Source organism: Capra hircus, chromosome 3, assembly GCF_001704415.2.
Source record: "Capra hircus breed San Clemente chromosome 3, ASM170441v1, whole genome shotgun sequence".
NCBI classification, from domain to species: Eukaryota; Metazoa; Chordata; class Mammalia; order Artiodactyla; family Bovidae; genus Capra; species Capra hircus.
Window position 1 is genome coordinate 97,006,265 of NC_030810.1, and position 18,919 is coordinate 97,025,183.

General features: G+C 42.2%; 1 protein-coding gene across 1 annotated transcript in view; it reads right to left on the minus strand.

Annotated features, from left to right (window-relative positions):
• HMGCS2 (3-hydroxy-3-methylglutaryl-CoA synthase 2) overlaps positions 1-18,330 on the minus strand; it is a 30,822-nt gene extending 12,492 nt beyond the window's left edge. The window contains 8 exon segments of the mRNA NM_001285740.1: positions 739-864; positions 1,469-1,575; positions 2,787-2,957; positions 5,394-5,559; positions 7,301-7,465; positions 8,052-8,177; positions 11,885-12,339; positions 18,177-18,330. Coding sequence (NP_001272669.1) covers positions 739-864; positions 1,469-1,575; positions 2,787-2,957; positions 5,394-5,559; positions 7,301-7,465; positions 8,052-8,177; positions 11,885-12,339; positions 18,177-18,280 — 1,420 coding nt within the window. The 5' untranslated portion in view covers positions 18,281-18,330.

Genomic DNA, 18,919 nt, shown 5'->3' on the forward strand with positions numbered 1-18,919 from the left:
TTTTTTTTGAACATTCTCAGTTGCATAACTTCAGTCTTCTTTTCAGTGCAAATCATGGGTCCCACATTTTGCTTGAAAAAATATGGTTACGCTGGTTTTAAAATCACCGTTTGGTTTCTCCAGTCTTAAATTTAGCTTTGGTTTACTATTCCTTTGTTGCTTTTTGGGGGCAGTTTTTTGTTTTATATTTGATAAGGAAAGGGGGCAATTGGAGGGAAATCGTAGTATTTGCTGATAACATCATTCATTAATTAATTCATTAATCTCTGGCAATCCTGTAAAGTTGGTATGGTTTTAGAAAGGAAGCAACTCAGAAAAGTTCAATAATTTTCTCAAAAATAGAGGGCAAGTGTCATAGGTCAGTTTAAACTTGGATTTCTGGCTCCAAAATCTGGGCATTTTCAACCATTGCTTAGATACCATCAATATTTTCAAAGACCATACATCTGGCTTCCATGGGACTTCATTGTCCGGTATGTATCCTGTTTTGGGTGGCTATCTATATTTTGCACTGGGAAGCCACATGCTGCCTCCTACCTCTTCCCAACTCTGCCTTCTGCTTCCCAGCTCAGTTTGTCCCCCTTTGCACCAAACAACCCTTTTTCCCAATCATATATCACAGAAATCAGTACTCTCACTCGCTATATTCTAGACTTTGATGAATTCCTGCCACTCAGCTACTGACATAGAAGCTGAGAAAAATTGCCTTCTCCTCTCTTTCCACCTTTTTTTCCTTACTCTTGTGGTAGTATTGTTCTCTTTGGTTCATTATTTCTGTGAACTCCTCAGGAGACACACGCTTCCGGGAGGCAAGACGTTTCTGCAGGTCTGATGTACTGGATACCAGCTTCTCCAGCGGGGAGCCTGGGAAGCAAAAGCAAGACCTGTAAACTTACATCGTTATCATCACTGCCTCCAAGCACAAGTCTAGTATAGGGTCAGCTCTGTGGGAGCTGCTGCTCCAAGGAAAAGTGCTCAGTGTATGGCTTAGAATGTCAAGAAATGATCAAGATCATCAAAAACAGCATTAGCAAAGCTAAGGCAGACCTTCATTTCGTCAAGGTGAATCCCATTTAGTGCTTTGATGTACGCCCTTGATTACATCCATCGTAAAATAATCAGCACATTTTTACTGGATATCTCAAACCCATCAACTTTTCTTTAATCAGTTGTAATCCAACCGTGACTACCTCTGGCCTAGACTATTTGTTGAAACAAACTAAGTGGTTTCCCCATATTCACCTTTGTTCCTCAACAATCTAGTCTCTAATCAGTAGCCAGGGAAGTACTTCAAATATGTAAAATAGACAAGCTTATTCCATTGCTTAAATCCCTTCAGGGCTTTCCTTTGTTCTTAGTCACAGCATAATTCTGTCAGGATGGGAGCTTTAGTAGTGGTGAAGCAGAAAATGGTTTCTTTTCCCAGATGGAACTGGCCAGAAGTGCCTGAACAAAAGACTGGACTCACCTGGAGAAGCATCCTGGGACACCCGGAAAGAAAAGAAACTTGCTGCCAAACCAGAGCCATAAGAGAAGGCACCGATCCTGGAGCCAGCCAAGTCTTGGGCAGAGTGACTACAAGGAGAGGAATCAAACCCAGAAAAACAGATCAGCGTTATATTCTGCTCTGCAAATAAACTGCCAATCTAGTCAACCTCTTGCAACTAGAAACGGGCTCTGGGCACTCTACACAAAGAGGGAGTTTTGGAAGATCCTGGGAGTAGGCCCCAAAGGAAGAAAACTTGCCAAGAGGAGAACACCTAAAACCCAAGATATCACAGTGAGCACAACAGAATTTCTGGGATATAAAAGGAACTTCTCCCTACCCATGAAGACAAGACGAATTCAGTGAACTCTGAAGTTACCTCCAAGTGGGGGTCAGACCATTGGATTCACCTCAGGGCTCCCATGTTGACTGGCAATGCTTCAGGAGTTGTAAATTTTTAAATTATCTTCTCGTTAGTAATAATCTGAACAAGTCCAACCATACATGTATATATTTTTTCTTATGTTATATACATGCACTATAAGTATTTTCTTATAAACTCTATAAAACTGAGTATCTATTTAAAAACTAACACTGGGGCACCTGCTGAGCTTTTACTGTTTTAATTGCTTTTGACATTTAACATTCATCAAAATTTTAGATGGTAGGTATTGTTATTATACAAATTTTATAGTTGGGAAAAATGAGGACTATAATAGTCATTTTTCCAAGGTCAAATTTAGTAAGTGGTAAAGAGATTTGAACATAAATTGTGGGTTCGAAAACTACAATGCTTTACTGAGTACAGACATTTTAAATGAATGAGATAAAAATATGCATCAAAAATTCCCCTATTTTCTTGATGTATCCAAACAGATCTTGCACATCTGCTGGCATGATACATGCATTTCAGTTTCGAAAAAGTGTTAGTCATGTCCGACTCTTTGCAAACCCAAGGACTCTAGTCTCCCAGGCTGCTCTGTCCATGGAGTTCTCCAGGCAAAGATACTGGAGTGAGTAGACATCCCCTTCTCCAGGGGAATCTTCCCTCCCCAAAGATCACACCTGGGTCTCCTGCATTGCAGGCAGATTCTTTACCATCTGAGCCACCAGGGAACCACTGTTTAATACTGATGGTCAATCTACCTACACATACACCTTTGAAATACATTTCTTTCATTTTCCTTCCTTCCTTCTTTCCTTTTTGAAAAAATTCTGTACGAGTAAAGGAGTGAAACTTGGTTGACCCTTCAGACCAGAGGCCAGAGTAAGAGGAGGTAGGGACAGAGGCACTACTCACTGGGCCAGAAGTGAGGCCAGGCATCCATATAGGGATGAGGTGTACATGTTCCCGTTGTACGTGGAGAGGTAGAGGGAGTTCTTGGTTTTTTTATTGAACATGTTCAGGGAGGCTTTTAGAAATGCTTTGTCTACCTCCTTATTGGTGTAGGTGTCTTCCAGCTTTAGTCCCCTGTGAGGCAGCCAAAGAAATAGGTCATAGGAGAAGACACATGAAGGAGGAAGGCAGCAAGCAGAAAGTATAACAGCTACTGGAGAGAAGACTTTGGAACACATGTTTTTATTATGGAATATTCGGAAATACAGAAAATACAGAGGAAGTGTCACTAACAGTCTTGCCGCTCAGAGAGAGAGAGCATCAGTCACAGTTTTCTTATGGAATCCATTCCAACTTTTATAGTCTATTGAAAAATAAAATCATGCTATACATTCTGTTTAGCATGCTTTCTTAACTAATTTTCTCTATAACATGAAATCATCTCCTTTAGCATTATTTTTAAAGACTGCAAAATAGACCATGATAGGATGTACCCCTCTTTAACCAGACTCCCCATTTCTATCCTCATTAGCTGAAGCCGTGAATAGCTACATGCAATTTTTTTTTCATGAAACAAACTTTTTTTCCATTAAAACCTTTTTTATACAATTTTTTAAAGTTATTGTCCATTTACAGTTATTACAAAATGTTGGCTATATTCCCCATGTTGTACAGTACTTCCTTGTAGCCTATTTTATACCACTGTGTATCTATTGGAGTGTACCACTGATGTCTGTCTGTGCTCAGGCACTCAGTCGTGTCTCACTCTTTGTGATCCCACGGACTGCCGCCCGTCAGGCTCCTCTGTCCATGGGGATTCTCCAGGCAAGAACACTGGACTGGGTTACCATGCCCTCCTCCAAGGGATCTTCCTGACCCAGGGATGGAACCTGCGTCTCTGGTGTCGCCTTCATTTCAGGCAGATTCTTACTGCTGAACCACCAGGAAAGCCTGATATCTAGCTAATGGAGTAGTAATCCACTGTATATCTAAACCACATCTTCAATCGTTCATCTATTGATGGACACAGGTTGCTTCCACATCTTGGCAATTGTCAATAATACTGATCTGAACATCAGAGTGCAGGTATCTTTTCAAAAAAATTTTTTTTTCCAATATATACCCAGGAGTGAAATTGCTGGGTCATGTGGTAGGTGTTTTTTTTTTTTTTTTTTTTTTTGAGAAATAACTACATGTTCTTTTAAAAAGGTGAAATTACTGAGCCAAAGTTACAAACATCTTTAAGGCTTTTGATTTGTGTTTCCCTATTACTCCCCCAAATCCGTCCACTATTGCTTATTTTCTCATAGCCTTAAGTCTGGATATTCAAATTTTTTAAAGGCTATGTAAATAAAACATAGGGCTTCCGTCCTAGCTCAGTTGGTAAAGAATCTGCCTGAAATGCAGGAGACCCAGGTTCAATCCCTGGGTTGGAAAGATCCCCTGGAGAAGGAAATGGCAACCCACCCCAGTATTCTTGCCTGGAGAATCCCCAGAGACAGAGGTGCCTGGTGGGCTACAGTCCATGGGGTTGCAAAAAGTCAGACACACTGAGTGACTAAGAACGCACATAAAGAAAACATTGTTTATATGCATTACTAATGGGCATGCACATTTAAAAATATGCATATGTGCATTTCTTCCCTGAGGAAATTTCTTGTCCATATCTTCTATTTAGTGGGTTTATCTTATTACTGATGAAACTTTCATATATTAAAAATATTAGCCTATTATTTTTGGTATATGTTAAATTTTTTTCCATGGGGCAAGTCTTAGAAGTAGTGTTTGTACTCACTTTGCTGTTTTGATTGGTTAATAGCAGGGTTAGCAGTAGTAGTTAGAAATGGGGACAGATGTTGGTAGAATACTCTAAAACTTGAAATGAGAAGATACCAAGAAGAAAGGGAAAGATTCCCTTCCCAGTGAGATCTCTTTGTATTGAAGTTTCTTTATTTCTAAATGCCTTGGAGTATTGCATCAATAAACAGCATTATCCCTGCTTTATTGAAATCCAAGGAGGGGGAGTATGCTGGACTATCCCTTTTTCATAGATAAGGGGGAGGAGGCAACAAGTTAGACATTCTTTAAGGCAATGGCAAGTGAGAAAGACCAGACCTTCCCCAAGTTGCTATCCTGCAGTGTGATTATTTGTTTCTAGGTGTTTCTGTACAGACTGTGAGATCCTTTAGGCGGGGAGCATGAAGTCACACCCACTTTTATGTCCCTAGAGTTTCATATGATGCCTGACACACAGTTGATATTCATAACATGTTTATTGCCCGAATGATTTTGGCACACTCCCTTTCCCTTTTTCTTATTCTCTGAAACTTCTTGAAGTCATCTGATTGACAGGTGCCAGCAGGGTCCCTCTGCTCCCTGAGATACAAGGTGAGGTCCTTACGTAGACAGTAACCCAGTAACCCACACGAGGACTTGATGTCATTTCTACTATGTTAGAGGACTGTTGTTTTTACCTCACAGGAGTGGCTAGTCGTCCAGATTCAAGGCATGAGGAAGCCCCTTCATTCTCACCCCTCATGAGCCTCTAGGCTCCTCCTGAACAGGACTCACCTGAAGGCCTCCAACCCCTTGTAGATGCCAGTCTGTGTGTCACCACTGGCCAACAGGAAGTCATTGAACATCAGGCGGGCCAGGGATTTCTGGACTAACTTGCAGAAAGGCGTGTGAAAAATCATATACTGCACATCATCGAGAGTGAAAGGCCGATCGATGCCAGCTGGAAGAAGAAGTATGAAAGCAAGGATACAGTGTGTTCTAAGGACTCCCAGAGAACGAGCTCCTACCTACAGTGAACACACAGTTTGTTCATTTTACAAGCATTTTACCAAGCACTTTCCCAGGTGGTGCTAGTGCTAAAGAACCTGCTGCTAACATGGAGATGTAAGAGATGTGGGTTCGATCCCTGGGTCGGGAAGATCCCCTGGAGGAGGACACAGCAACCCCCTCCAGTATTCTTGCCTGGAGAATCCCCAGGGACAGAGGAGCCTGGCAGGCTACAGTCCATAGGGTTGCAAAGATTCGGACAGGGCTGAAGTGACTTTGCATGCACACTACTCGTAAAAAAGGAAAAAAATCAATGTTTTCTTCCTTTCTGCCAGTGCCAACTTCCGTGACAGATAATTCCTCAAATCAACCTCATATCGTATTATTTTCTCTATTTTCCAGAGGAGAAAACAGGGTCTCCAAAATACGAAGCTAAGTTACATGTCCGAGGTCACTCAGCATGAAAACAGCTGATTTTGGCTTTAGGTTCCAGTGTCTCTGACTCTACACTCCAGACCCTCTTTCACTCCAAAGAGAAGACCAGTGCACCCTCTCCCCTTAGAAAGTTTACAGTTTGGTGCTGAGATTCAAAGCAGCGTTGATCAAATTCGATATGAGAATGAGGGGTACAATTAAAATGTCATGAGTTCAGAGGGTGCCAGAGCAATTGTTGTGGTTTAATTGCTAAGTCGTGCCCAACTCTTTGGGACCCCACAGACTGTAGCCCGCCAGGCTCCTCTGTCCATGGGATTTCCCAGACCAGAATACTGGAGTGGGTTGCCATTTCCTTTTCCAGGGAATCTTCCCGACCCATGGGTTAAGTCTCCTGCATTGCAGATGGACTCTTTACCATCTGAGCTACCAATTAGCCAGTAGCAATTTTACAATGGGTGGGGAGAGGCTGAGAGGTCTAAGTTGACTCCTTTCTCATGGGGACAAACTGCATTCCCACCCAGCGCAGTGGAAAGAGCCAAGATGCTTTAGGCCACCCCTAGAGCATCTGTGCTCTGACGCTTCAGCACATGCCTTTTCCCACGCTGAAACCTGCGTTTTTCAGACATCCAGCTAGGCACAGCCAAACAGGTAAGAACGCTTTTTATTTTTATTTTTTTAAGGTAAGTAAGTTTCTCTGTATTTTTAAAATAAGATTTGTTTCTTTTCTGATTATGAAATCGGCACATATTTTTTAGCAGAAAACTTCAGAAACTAAAGGTGAAAATAAAATTAACTTGCAAAGCTACCATGCAGAGAAAGAAAATTACTGATAACACTTAAGTATATTGAAAATATAGGTAAGAATTTTCAACATCAATCAGACTTTAAAAGGTGGCAAACTATAAACTGAGTCAAATCACTGCTGACTTCAACAGAAATGAATCCTAGCACCCACAAGACATGGTCATTCTGACTCACACTCTACCTCCCCAGGTGGCTGACACCTACAGGCTTCAGCTGTGGCTTAGGGTTGTTTACTTTCTTTCACTCAGTTCAAGTTAAAGGCAATTTCATACTTGACTTTGGATGACTTCCAAAGGGACTTCAGCCTAGACCCGGGAAAGCATGTAAGAAGAAGATGTGAAATAATTCTCTTGAGATCATTTGCAGAGGAGAAAAGAGTCCTTGTGTTAAGAGTTTGGGACACACTCTCAGCCTCATGTAAGTAGTCTGTGACTTGGGCCCTCTGAGCCCCATACCTTGCTTCCACTGTTTCTCGATCTTTTGACGGTAAAATGCGTAACATTTGTCCAGGGCCCGTAAGTAGCACTGGATGGAGAGCTTCCCATCCACCAGCGGGTACTCTGAAGTCACATCTGGTTTGTAGAAGTCGTACACGTTCTCCATGTGGGTTCCTCTAAGCCCTGGTGAGGCACACAGAGGGATTCAGAAACTGCACAGTGCAGCCCATATTGAGCAGAGAGGGTGGGAAATCCATGTACAAGCAGCACCCTTGTCTTTATGTTCATGCCCAAGCCCAAGGCCCACTGATTATCCCTCAGGTGTTCAAAGGGAGTTAATTAGATGAATGCCTTTTTATAAGTGAGATGTATATTTCTATTTCCACACCTATATGGGCTTAAAGAAATCTGGAACAGACTCCAAAAGTCTCAAAGGAAAGCTCTTACTTTATATCCAATTATTTTCTTTCATTTTCAATGGTCACTTTAGCTCCCAAAGGGTCCTTGTCAGCAGCACAAATGCCATTTGATCCAAACACCATTATCCTGATGTGTGATGGTATAGATGAAGCCACCTAGCTGATCCTTCTCTTCCCTTTCTCCCTGCCCTCTGCTCCCCAGTGTAGTCTTTTGCAGGCAAGCACTTTCATCCTCAAGTCCATACTTCAGCCCTGAATGTTCCAGTTTGGAATTGAGAGCTAAGAGCTAAGCATTTGGCCATGCCATGCAGCCCCCTGGTACCGTGTTTACGGCGCAGTGTACTACAAACCTCTCTCGAGGACCAGAGGGGCCTCGGGCCCAACCAGCATTGCCACAGCTCCAGCCCCGCCTGTGGGGCGAGCGTTACCACTGGGGTAGACGGCGATGTCCCCGCAGACCACCAGTGCGTAGCGACCTGTAAAGAGAAAAGAAATAGTTATTATTACTGCCAAATCTCCAGTAGAGTGAAAGCCTCCTCTGTGCCAGGCACAATTTTAGGTCCTGGCAATAGATAACTGAACCAAAATAAAAATTCCTGCCCCCGTGAAAGTTACACTCTAGTGAAGTGTAAATGACATTGCGTCGGAAATGCAACGTCAAAACTCAGTGTTCTCTGACTCAGGCTGTAAAAATTCCTCATTTATTCAACAAAAAATTCATAAACCAGCACTTTTGAAAATAATTTAGGTTTGTACTCTTTGTAGTGCTATAGTGGAAATTCTTTCCAAATCACAGAAGGCCAAAAGATGGGAAGGAAACTAATATTTGAAATCCTAGACACCAGTTATCCTCAAACAATCCTTTAAACAATCCATTGAGTCAAGTAATGTCCACATTTGTAGAGGACAACATTGCCTTCCAGAGAATTCAGGTAATTTGTCTAAGGTCACCCGTTTAGTGAATATGGAATTTTGTATTCAAACTCAGTTCTGACTGGATCCCAAACAAGGCGCTTTGAAAAATCTAGTACCACTTTCTTTGTGAGAAGAATTAATGTTCAGTAACCACATTTAATGTAGATGATCTATGAAATTACTTCTCTAATAGGCAGATGATTATTCAATAAATAACCGTTGTCTTGAATATTATTTGTCACTTCTTCATCTAGTACAGCTTGCTCCTAAACGTGGGTATGTGGAAAAGACACGGCAGTACTTTTAATATTCTACCTAACCTGTCAGAAACAGTTATCTCCTCTTTATAGACAAAGGAATTGGGGCCCAGAGAACTGAAGTCACTTGCCTAAAGTCACACAGCTAACAGATGATGGGATAATGATTTAGTCAGAATTCCAACCCAAATTCACTGAAACCCAACAATTTTCTGTTAAGACTTTTTAACCACGCCAACAAAACAGTATTTTTTCTCCCCAATTTTATATATATGAATATAAAAATAATATATAAAAGTATAAGATAAATATATAACAAATAAACATAATCTATATAAGCAAAATTTGTATTTTATATAAAATTTGGAAACTATAAAAGAGTATTTATTAATACAAGCCATTAAGGAAGAGACCAGTAAATTTGATTACCTAAAAATGAAAACTTTCTATCAGAAATAACAAAAGACAAACTGGGGATGTATTTATAATACTTACAGCCAACAAAAAATTATTTTCCTTCATAGCTAAATGTCTCATCAGAAAGGTATATAACAGGAAAATGGCCAATAAATATCATAAAAATATCAAAATTCTCTTATAACAAAGGAAAATCAATGATACTACACTTTACTTATTAAGCTAACAAAGATTAGAAAGTTTGAAGTTAGAAAGTACATTCCAACAATATGTTAGTACAATTTGAAGAGCAATTTGGCACATTCTATCAAACTTTTTAATTAAACGATCCTGCAGTTCCACTTCTAGGAATCTATTCTTACAACATATAGCTATGAGCATGCAAAGCTACTGTCTTAAATATTAACACTTTTTATAATAATTGCAAAAAATATACAACAATCTAAATATCCATCTATATGGGTCTAAAGTTTGGTGTACCCATCAATAGAATTAATAATGTCTTTTAAAAGAATGAGGTAGACATTATATGTATCTAGAGATATCTATAGGCTAACCTCTAAGACATAGTAAAGATAAGGAATAGTGTGTGCAATGTTAAAAAATGAATAGATAAGTATACGCTTACAGGTACATACATAGAAAATTTCTGGGGAGAATGGCATTCTAACATGTATACTATCACGTAAGAATTGAATCGCCAGTCTATGTCTGATGCAGGATACAGCATGCTTGGGGCTGGTGCATGGGGATGACCCAGAGAGATGTTATGGGGAGGGAGGTGGGAGGCGGGGTTCATGTTTGGGAACGCATGTAAGAATTAAAGATTTTAAAATTAAAAAAATAAAAAACTAAAAAAAAAAAAAAAGAAAATTTCTGAAAGAATCCATGGAAACTATGAGGATTAAATTCTGGGAATTGGTAATGGGGTGTCAAAGGAAAATTTTTCTTTACTTTGAACACTTCTGTCTATCTGTATATGCACACACACACATATATACATATACACTGTAGGTTTCATTTACCTTCATAATAAAAGGTAAGGAAAAATGTGGTCTCTCAGGCAGTTCAAGCCAGTACCACTCTTTCCTTCCCTCATACCTTGCTGTCTCTTTGGAGTGGTTCAAAACTTCTTGGTGAGCTCCAGAACCACCTCCTTCCTTCGAAAGGTCCCAGGTGGATGGTTGGCCAGTTCAGAAGCAGAAATCACATCTACACTGGCCTTGTCTGGTCTTGGAGGTTGTCATTAGATTCAGACTTAAATATGCTTTTTGTGAAAGTACAGACTAACAATTCACTTCACAATGTTTGTTTAATATTTTTCCCAACAAGATAACAGACTAAAGAAGGATGCGTTTGCAGCCCTCTCCTGTGGAATACCCAACCATTCAGCAGAATCTATTCATTTGAAATGACATGCTTAAAGCTGATAATACCTCCAAATATAGGCTCTGATTCTTCACTAAAGGCTGGTGAGTGTCCCTTTAATTTGTACTCTCTAACTAAATGCTTGGTTTGACAGATTGGTGGTGTTGGTAGTAGGGGTTGCTGGAGAAATAATGATACAAATACCAAGCAAGAGCACTATAAGGACAGATTTGAGGATGCAGAGTCTGGAACATCACAAATCAATGGAACTGTTAATGGTGAGGCCATGCAGGGCAATCGGAAAAACACTGAATGGGTGTATGGCATTGTACTGCCTTGCTGCATGAACAGAGAAAAACCCTTAAACTCTTCTTGGCCTCTATGAGGAATACCGGGTTAGATAATATCTAAGGCGCCCACCAACATCAAGATTTCATAATTAATGTTTAAATTAATGCTTATTATGGTTTCTAAAGTTTTAAGTTCTACTTTCCAACTTAGTAAATGGAGGGCCTTGTCTGTCCAGGAACTGTTTTTTCACATCTCCATCAATACCATGTTTAATCGTATCAGCCCCAGAAAGCAGGTAGGCAAATAAAAACTCCGAGTCTCACAGAGGTTAAGGGACTTGTCATTAGTTATTGATAAAGCTAGGTTTCTAATTCTCCTAGGAACCATGCGAGGGAGAGAGGATAGCAATACCCTGTGTCATAGTCTATCCTGCGATTCTTTGGGTCTATTTTTACCAGGGTGCTTTCTCCTTAACACCTATACTTGTTTAAATCTTTTAACATCACCAATCTCTTTGTCCGTTAGAGACTTAAGAGAAATCTTAGAGAAACACTGAGAGAACACAGTGTTCTTAGAGAACACTGAGTGGGAAATACACTGAATTTGGTTTGGTTTCTTGCTCCCGCCACACATGACATGCAAATTATTAGATTCTCCTTTTTTTTTTCATCCATAAAACAGGTATGACATCCACTTCGTAGTGTGTGATAAGGACTCAGTAAGAAGCTGTGTGGACATGCTCCCTGAATAACTGTACGAAACCATCCAAGTCTGAGGGGTTGCTGTCACTGTGGTCGTTGGATGGTCACAGCAGCTGGGTGTGTAATGTGCTCTTTCTTTGGTGGATGAACCTACCCGGGGAACGGAGAAGCAAAACTGAGGCTTCAGCATCTACCCCAGCTCCCTTCTTACATAAGGCCTCTGGCAGCACATACCATCCCAGGAGCTGGATTCCATCCAGTTGGCAGCATTGAAGAGGGAGGCAGTGCCACCGTAGCAGGCATTGGTGGTATCTATGCCCTCAATGTCAGTGTTGCCTGAATCCTGGAAGAGCTCCATGAGCACTGTTTTGACAGCCTTGGACTTATCGATGATGGTCTCAGTGCCCACTTCCAGGCGGCCCACAGAGTCCCAGGGGAGCTGAGTGCGCTCCATCAGCTGTTGCACCACCGTCAGGCACAGGGAGTTGACGTCCTCCTGGACTGAGCAGAAGCCCATCTGGGTCTGGCCCAAGCCCACGGTGTACCTCCCTGCCTCCACCTTGTTGAACTTCTCCAGCTCTGTTTGGTCCACGTATTGGGCTGGAAAGTAGACCTCCATGGCAAGAATACCCACATCCTTTGGCCAAGTATCTGTTTTGGCCAAGGGGACAGCTGGAACTGTAGAAAAACTGTAACAGAGAAAACAATCAAAAGTCCGTGAATGGTCTCTAGCTAGTTTCCTTAAAAGACAATACAGCAATCATTTCGTTCATTTTAAAAAATATATTTTGAAGATATCAGATACAAATTTAGGATTGTTCTATTTTTTTCAGAGTTTAGTATTTTTTATTGTATACAAGCATTTATATCGAATCCATTAAAAATTTTTTTAATGTTAAATCTTCATGACCTGCCTCGACTTCAATTTTTCCTTTTAGCTTATTAAACAAGTCAGTTTAATTATAATTGAAAAGAATACATAAGATTTTGCTAGGTTTGCAGAGGATTCTGGATTATGGCCATATTTGATCTGACTCCAAACTCAATAAAATTATTAATTACTAAGAAGGGATCCCCAAGGACTTCCTTTTAGAATTGAAAGCCCATGAAGTTCAAATGTACTTTGTAATTGGATATTTTGAAACTAATATTAAATAGCAAATCTTTAATTAGTGTGCATAAATTAAAATTCACTTACAGAGAATTAAAGTGGAATTTGAAGTTATAACCCAAACCAATATGAAGCTGAGAAATTCAATTCCTCAGTCTCTTTTCTGTTACAACATATAATGTGCTTTATTTTGCATTGTTATTCCATTTTTATCAGATGAATACAAATTTAGAATTGCTGTATTTTTCTGTTTAATTTACCCTTTTATCCTTGGTAATTGTCCCTTTGGTATTTTTATGGCTAAATACATGTGGAACAAGCAAAGGCTGTGGGAATATAGAAGGCTGAGAGGGAAATTCTATTTTTTCTTTTTAATTTTTGGCTGTACCCTGTGGCATGTGGGACCTTAGCGCCTGACCAGGAATCAACTCAGGCCCTCTGCCTTGGAAGGCAGAGTCTTAACCACTGAACCTCCAAGGAAGTTCCAAGGGCAGTTCTAAATGGAAGCAGAGAAAAAGTGGAGAAAAGGTCAGTAAAGAGGGAAGAGATAAATTTTCTTTCCTGGACCCACCACCTCAGATTCCTAATTCCCCTGGAGATCTGGAATTTCTCTTTCTAGCTAGCGGTAAAGAACTCACCAAGCACATCTTCCCTTTGTTCCATATAAAAGTACCTGAAAGCTGGTTACTTTAGAAATACTCTTGATTTTCCAGATGTTGAAAGGAAGGCAAACATTGGTGAAGCGTTCTGCCCAGGGTAACTTCTTAGTTTCTCACGTATTAGAAATATTCTGCCTTGGGGCTTCCCTTGTGGCTCAGTGGATAAGAATCCACCTGCCAATGCAGGGAACACGGGTTCAGTCCTTGCTCCGGGAGTATCCTTCCTGCTGCCCAGCAACTAAGCCAGTGCACTACAGCTACTGAGCCTGTGCTCTAGAGCCCAGGAATGGAAATTACTGAGCCCGCAGGCTGCAACTACTGAAGCTCCAGTGCCCTAGAGCTTGTGCTCCGCAACAAGAGAAGCCACTGCAATCAGAAACTTGCTCACCACAGTGAAGAATAGACCCCGCTCAGCACAACTAAAGAAAGCCTGAGAGCAATGAAGACCCAGTGCCACCAACAAATGCATAAATCTTTTTTTTTTTTTTTTTTTTTTTTTAAGAAATATTCTGTCCTTTCAGTCCTGAGTGCCGCCAGATTCCTTTGGCTTGCATCTGGCTACAGAATTCCTGATGGTGGAAGTGATAAGATGGCTCTGCAGGCTTATCAGTTTAGCTCTATGCCACAGAAATTGTAGTGCAGATGGAATGTATCCATCTATCATCCTTAGGACTCAGGGCTTCTCTCTCTCTCTCTTTTTTTTTTCAGGGCTTCTCTTAACACCAGTTTTTCTATAACAGAGGTCATTTTGAAGGACTGCTGGGAGGCAAAAAGTGGATCGTGTGATCATAAGATAGTGAGTCTAAGTGATAAATGCTTATTCTTATCGGACAAGGGAGGATCGAAGTTTTGTTCTAAGCCCTATTTATTTGGTGCCACTCAAATAAGCGGAGTCTATACTCTCAAATGTTTGTGGAGGAGCTCCCAGTACTCAGAACTAATAGCTAGCCAGATCTCAGTTCTGTGCTTGACTGGATTTTCCCTCATCCTCATCCTCTCTCTGTCTTCTCTAAGCTCACTCCATTTCTCTCCCCAGTGAGAAATCTCAAGCATCAAGGAAAGGTTCCAAGAATAAGTCTCTTGGTAACTTTTGTAACTGTCTTTGTAGGAGATTATTACTTGGAAATAGATTCCAGAGCCTTGAAGAAAAGATATAGACGTTTCCAGAAACATAAGAATACAGGAGTTAAGAGTGTCCATCTAATCGTGTACTTTCTCTAAATGATAATACATATATATATATGCATTAATATACAATATTTGGTGTTCTCTTCCTGATTTAATTCACTTTGTATAACAGACTATAGGTCCATCCACATCTCTACAAATGACCTTATTTCATTCCTTTTAGTTGCTGAGTAGAGACCCTGATGCTGGGAAAGATTGAGGGCAGGAGGAGAAGGGGATGACAGAGAATGAGATGGTTGGATGGCATCACCAACTCAATGGACATGAGTAGACTCTGGGAGTTGGTGATGGACAGGGAGGCCTGGTCTGCTGCAGTTCATGGGGTCGCAAAGAGTCGGACACGACTGAGCGACTGACCTGAATTGAACTGAACTGAACTGAATATTTATAGAGAATGGGCTTGTGGACACAGCGGAGGGTCGCGGGAGGGAAGGCTGAGATGAATTGGGAGATTAGGATTGACACATACACTACCATGTGTACAATAGCTAGCTAGTGGGAATGTGCTGTTTAGCACAGGGAGCTCAGCTCTGCACTCGGTGATGACCTAGAGGGGTGGGATGAAGCGGGGTGAGAAAGAGGCTCAAGAGGGAGGGAAGGTATATATGTATACATACAGCTGATTCACTTCATTATACAGCAGAAACTTACTCAACATTGTAAAGCAATTATACTCCAATAAAAAATAATATAAAGACAGAAACATAGAGAAAAAACTTATGGATAGCAAGGAGGAAAGGAGGCATGGGATGAGTTGGGAGATTGGGACTGACACCATTGAAACTATGTGTAAAATAGATAACTAACGAGAGCCTACTGTAAACCATGGGAAACTCTACTCAGTACTCTGTGGTGACCTAAATGGGAAGGAAATACAAAAAAGAGAGTACACATGTACAGGTATAGCCAGTTCACTTTGTTGTACAGCAAAAACTAACACAGCATAACAACTATACTCCAATAAAAACTTTTTAAAAATAAATTAATTAAAAAGCAAATAATAGCTTTGCTTGGTTTAAAACTGGTTTTGTTCTGGTGTTGCTTGGTTCAAGAACATGCATCAGACTTATATTTCTTTATTCCCTCTCTCCTCTTTTGTGTTTCAAAATTAGTTATTACATGCTAGGCACTGTGCCATGGAGGGCTGTGGGGGGTGGAGGGAATGGGTGAAGAAAGGAGATCAAGGTTCTTGGGAGCCTCCTGAACCAATGGGAGGAATGAGATAAGCACAGACATACTATGTAACCCAACTGAGAGTCAGAATGTGCTAAAGGTCACCAAAAAACCCACAGGAGTTCAAAGGTAGCAGAGATCTGTGTGTGGGAGTATCAGGAACGGTTTCAAGGAACGGACTAGATTTGAAGTCAACCTTGATGCGTGAATCGAGTTTCTGCGGGTGAAAAATTGGCAGGGGGTCTACAGAGGCAGCGCCATAGCAGGTGGTGATTGAACACGTGAGGATACCTGGGGCAGAGAGTGAAGGGGAGCGGGGGGATAACACATGAGAAAAGCAGGTGGGGAGCCGTGAAGCGGAGGGCACAGTTCTCCCTTAATTTAAAAGGTGGTGAAGCACACAGGGTGGGAGCAATCCTTCTGGTAGATTAAGAGCCGATGCAGGTTGGGTTAGAGGGAACAGACACACAGAGAAAAGGAGAGTCATAAGGAGCACTCTTAATACCCATCAGGCCATGGAAAATGGGATGAACTGTGCATACACTGAAAAGGAAATGTGAACCCTGATTCCAAGTGTTTGAACCCAGGACGTCAGAAGTGGGGCAGGCTGGTGAGGTCTGAGGTCTGCCTCCTGGAGGGCAGCCAATGATTGCTTATTGAAACAAGCAAATATATGTCAATCCCTTCCTCACAAATGCAAAACCAGGTTAAATTCTGGGACATTTGGCCTGTATGCAGGGGGTGGAGGAGAGCATGGAGGAAGGTAGGGAGTCAGGAAAAAAATAAAAAGGCTAGGGAGTGTCACCTCCTACCCAACACATCCACACACCAGGTTCCCTTGGTACCCAGCGAGGGAAGACCCTGGACCAAAGGTGTTTTTCTAAACATTCAGGGAGGGCTTCCCATGTGGAACTAGTGGTATAGAGCCCACCTGCCAATGCAAGAGATGTAAGAGACATGGGTTCAATCCCTGAGTTGGGAAGATCCCCTGGAGGAAGGCTTGGCAACCTACTGCAGTTTTCTTGCCTGGAGAATCCCATGGACAGAGGAGCCTGGTGTGCTTTAGTTCATACGGTCATGAACAGCCAGACATGACTGAAGCTACTTAGCACACACACGCAGGAACTTCCCTTGTGGTCCAGTGGTTAAGAATCTGCCTCCCAATTCAGGGGACACATGCGGTCCAGGAGGATTCCACATGCCATGTAGCAAATAAGCCCGTGTGCCACGACTACTGAGCTTATGTGCTGCAACTACCGAAGCCTGTGCACGTACAGCCCGTGCTCCACCAGAAGAGAAGCCACCACAATGAAAAGCCCACTCACCAAAACTGGAGAGCAGACTCCGCTCACCACAACTAGAGAAAGCCCACGGCCAGCAATGAAGACCCAGTGCAGTCAACGAGAAAAAGACCCAGTGCAGCGAAAAATAAATGAATGAAAGTGAAGTCACTCAGTCATGTCTGACTCTTTGTGACCCCGTGGACTGTAGCCTATCAAGCTCCTCTGTCCATGGGATTCTCCAGGCAAGAATACTGGAGTGGGTTGCCATTTCCTTCTCCAGGGGATCTTCCCGACCCAGGGATCAAAGCTGGGTTTCGAACCCGGGTTTCCCCCATTGGAGGCAGACTCTTTAACCTCTGAGCCACCAGGGAAGCCCAAATAAATGAATAAATAAACATTAAAAATCTTTCCAAAAAACTCAATGTAGAGATGGGAGGTAAGAAAAGGCTAGTCCTAAAGTACAGTGGATAGTTTAGGGACCCTAGGGTGCCAGGGGTTGCTGTGTTACATCAGTACTGGGAGACTGTGAGTACTTGGGCCAAACTGGGAGAATGTTTACCAAGGAAAGGAGTGTGTGTGGGCTTCTGTGCATAAGCACATTGCACACACACAGGCAAACTCTGATCTTTTACACTCATGTTCCCCTTTGTTGAAATCAGAGAGCGGAGAAACACCTTCTTCTCCTCAGTCCATTCTGAATCTGGCTGCAGTGACTTGCAGCAGCTGGTTTTACTAACACTGCAGTTGAAACAGCATCCTGAAGGTCTCAGCAGGGCTTGGGTGAAAGGTGAAAACAGAGCCAGGGAGGAGGATGCCGTGGGCCCTGGCACTGAGATTTCTACTGCTTTGCGCCTCTAGGGGAGTAAAATGCGTTGCTGACATCAGCAGGGGCAGAGGTTTGCTATCCCGGAATTCTGTAAACAGACCTGGGCTGTCTGTTTAGCGATGAGGTAACTGAGACCTTGAGAGGTTAATTTGCTTATCTAAGGCTGTGCCCAAGACTTGTCAACTTTTGACTGGGATTCTAATGAGCCCTCATGCCTCTCTTTTACTGGTTCCTCACCACTTCTCAAAGAGTAACCCGTGCAGTCCTGGGGACCAGTGAGACTCACCTGGGGTGGGCTGCGGGGAGAAGGCGGGCAGGCAGGAGGGAAGCTTCTTGCACCACTCTCTTCACTTGCAACACCCGCCTCACTGGAGTCAACAGCCGCTGCATTTTTGGAGGAACGAGTAGGAAGCCAACAATTCACAGTCCTTGGGGGAGATGCCCAGCGGTGTTGGTTTGGGCTTTATAGATCCCAGAGACTCCTGCCTCCGGAAGCCCTGCCCCTGCTTATCGAGGCTCCGTGGCTTCTAGAACTAGGCAAAAGGTCTCATTTAGAATATGGGCGAGTCAAAGAAAAACATCATCTCTCCAACATGTACATAGCTGCCCTGCTTCTGTGTGTGGGAAAGGGTGGCACTGATCCCTCCTTTCCTTGGGCTCTAGTGGCAGCCTTGTTTATGCTCAGCCACCTCAGGAGGCCATGGTGCTCCTTGTTACACATCCTAGGGTACCCCCACCTGGTCTGCCTTGAACCCTCGTCTGAATTACTCTCACTTGGCAGTCCAGGAAGCTCTAGTTACCTGTTATTACTGCGTTGGCCAAATATTTTGTTCAGGTTTTTCTGTAAGATGTTATGGAAACCCCAAATGGACTTTTTTGGTCAACCAATTTTTAAAAGTAAAAAACTCATTCATTCATTTATTTTTTGGTGGCACTGGGTATTCATTGCTGCTGGTGGGCTTTCTCTAGTTGTGGTGAACAGGGGCTACTCTTTGTTGTGGGGCATGGGCTTCTCATTGCCGTGGCTTC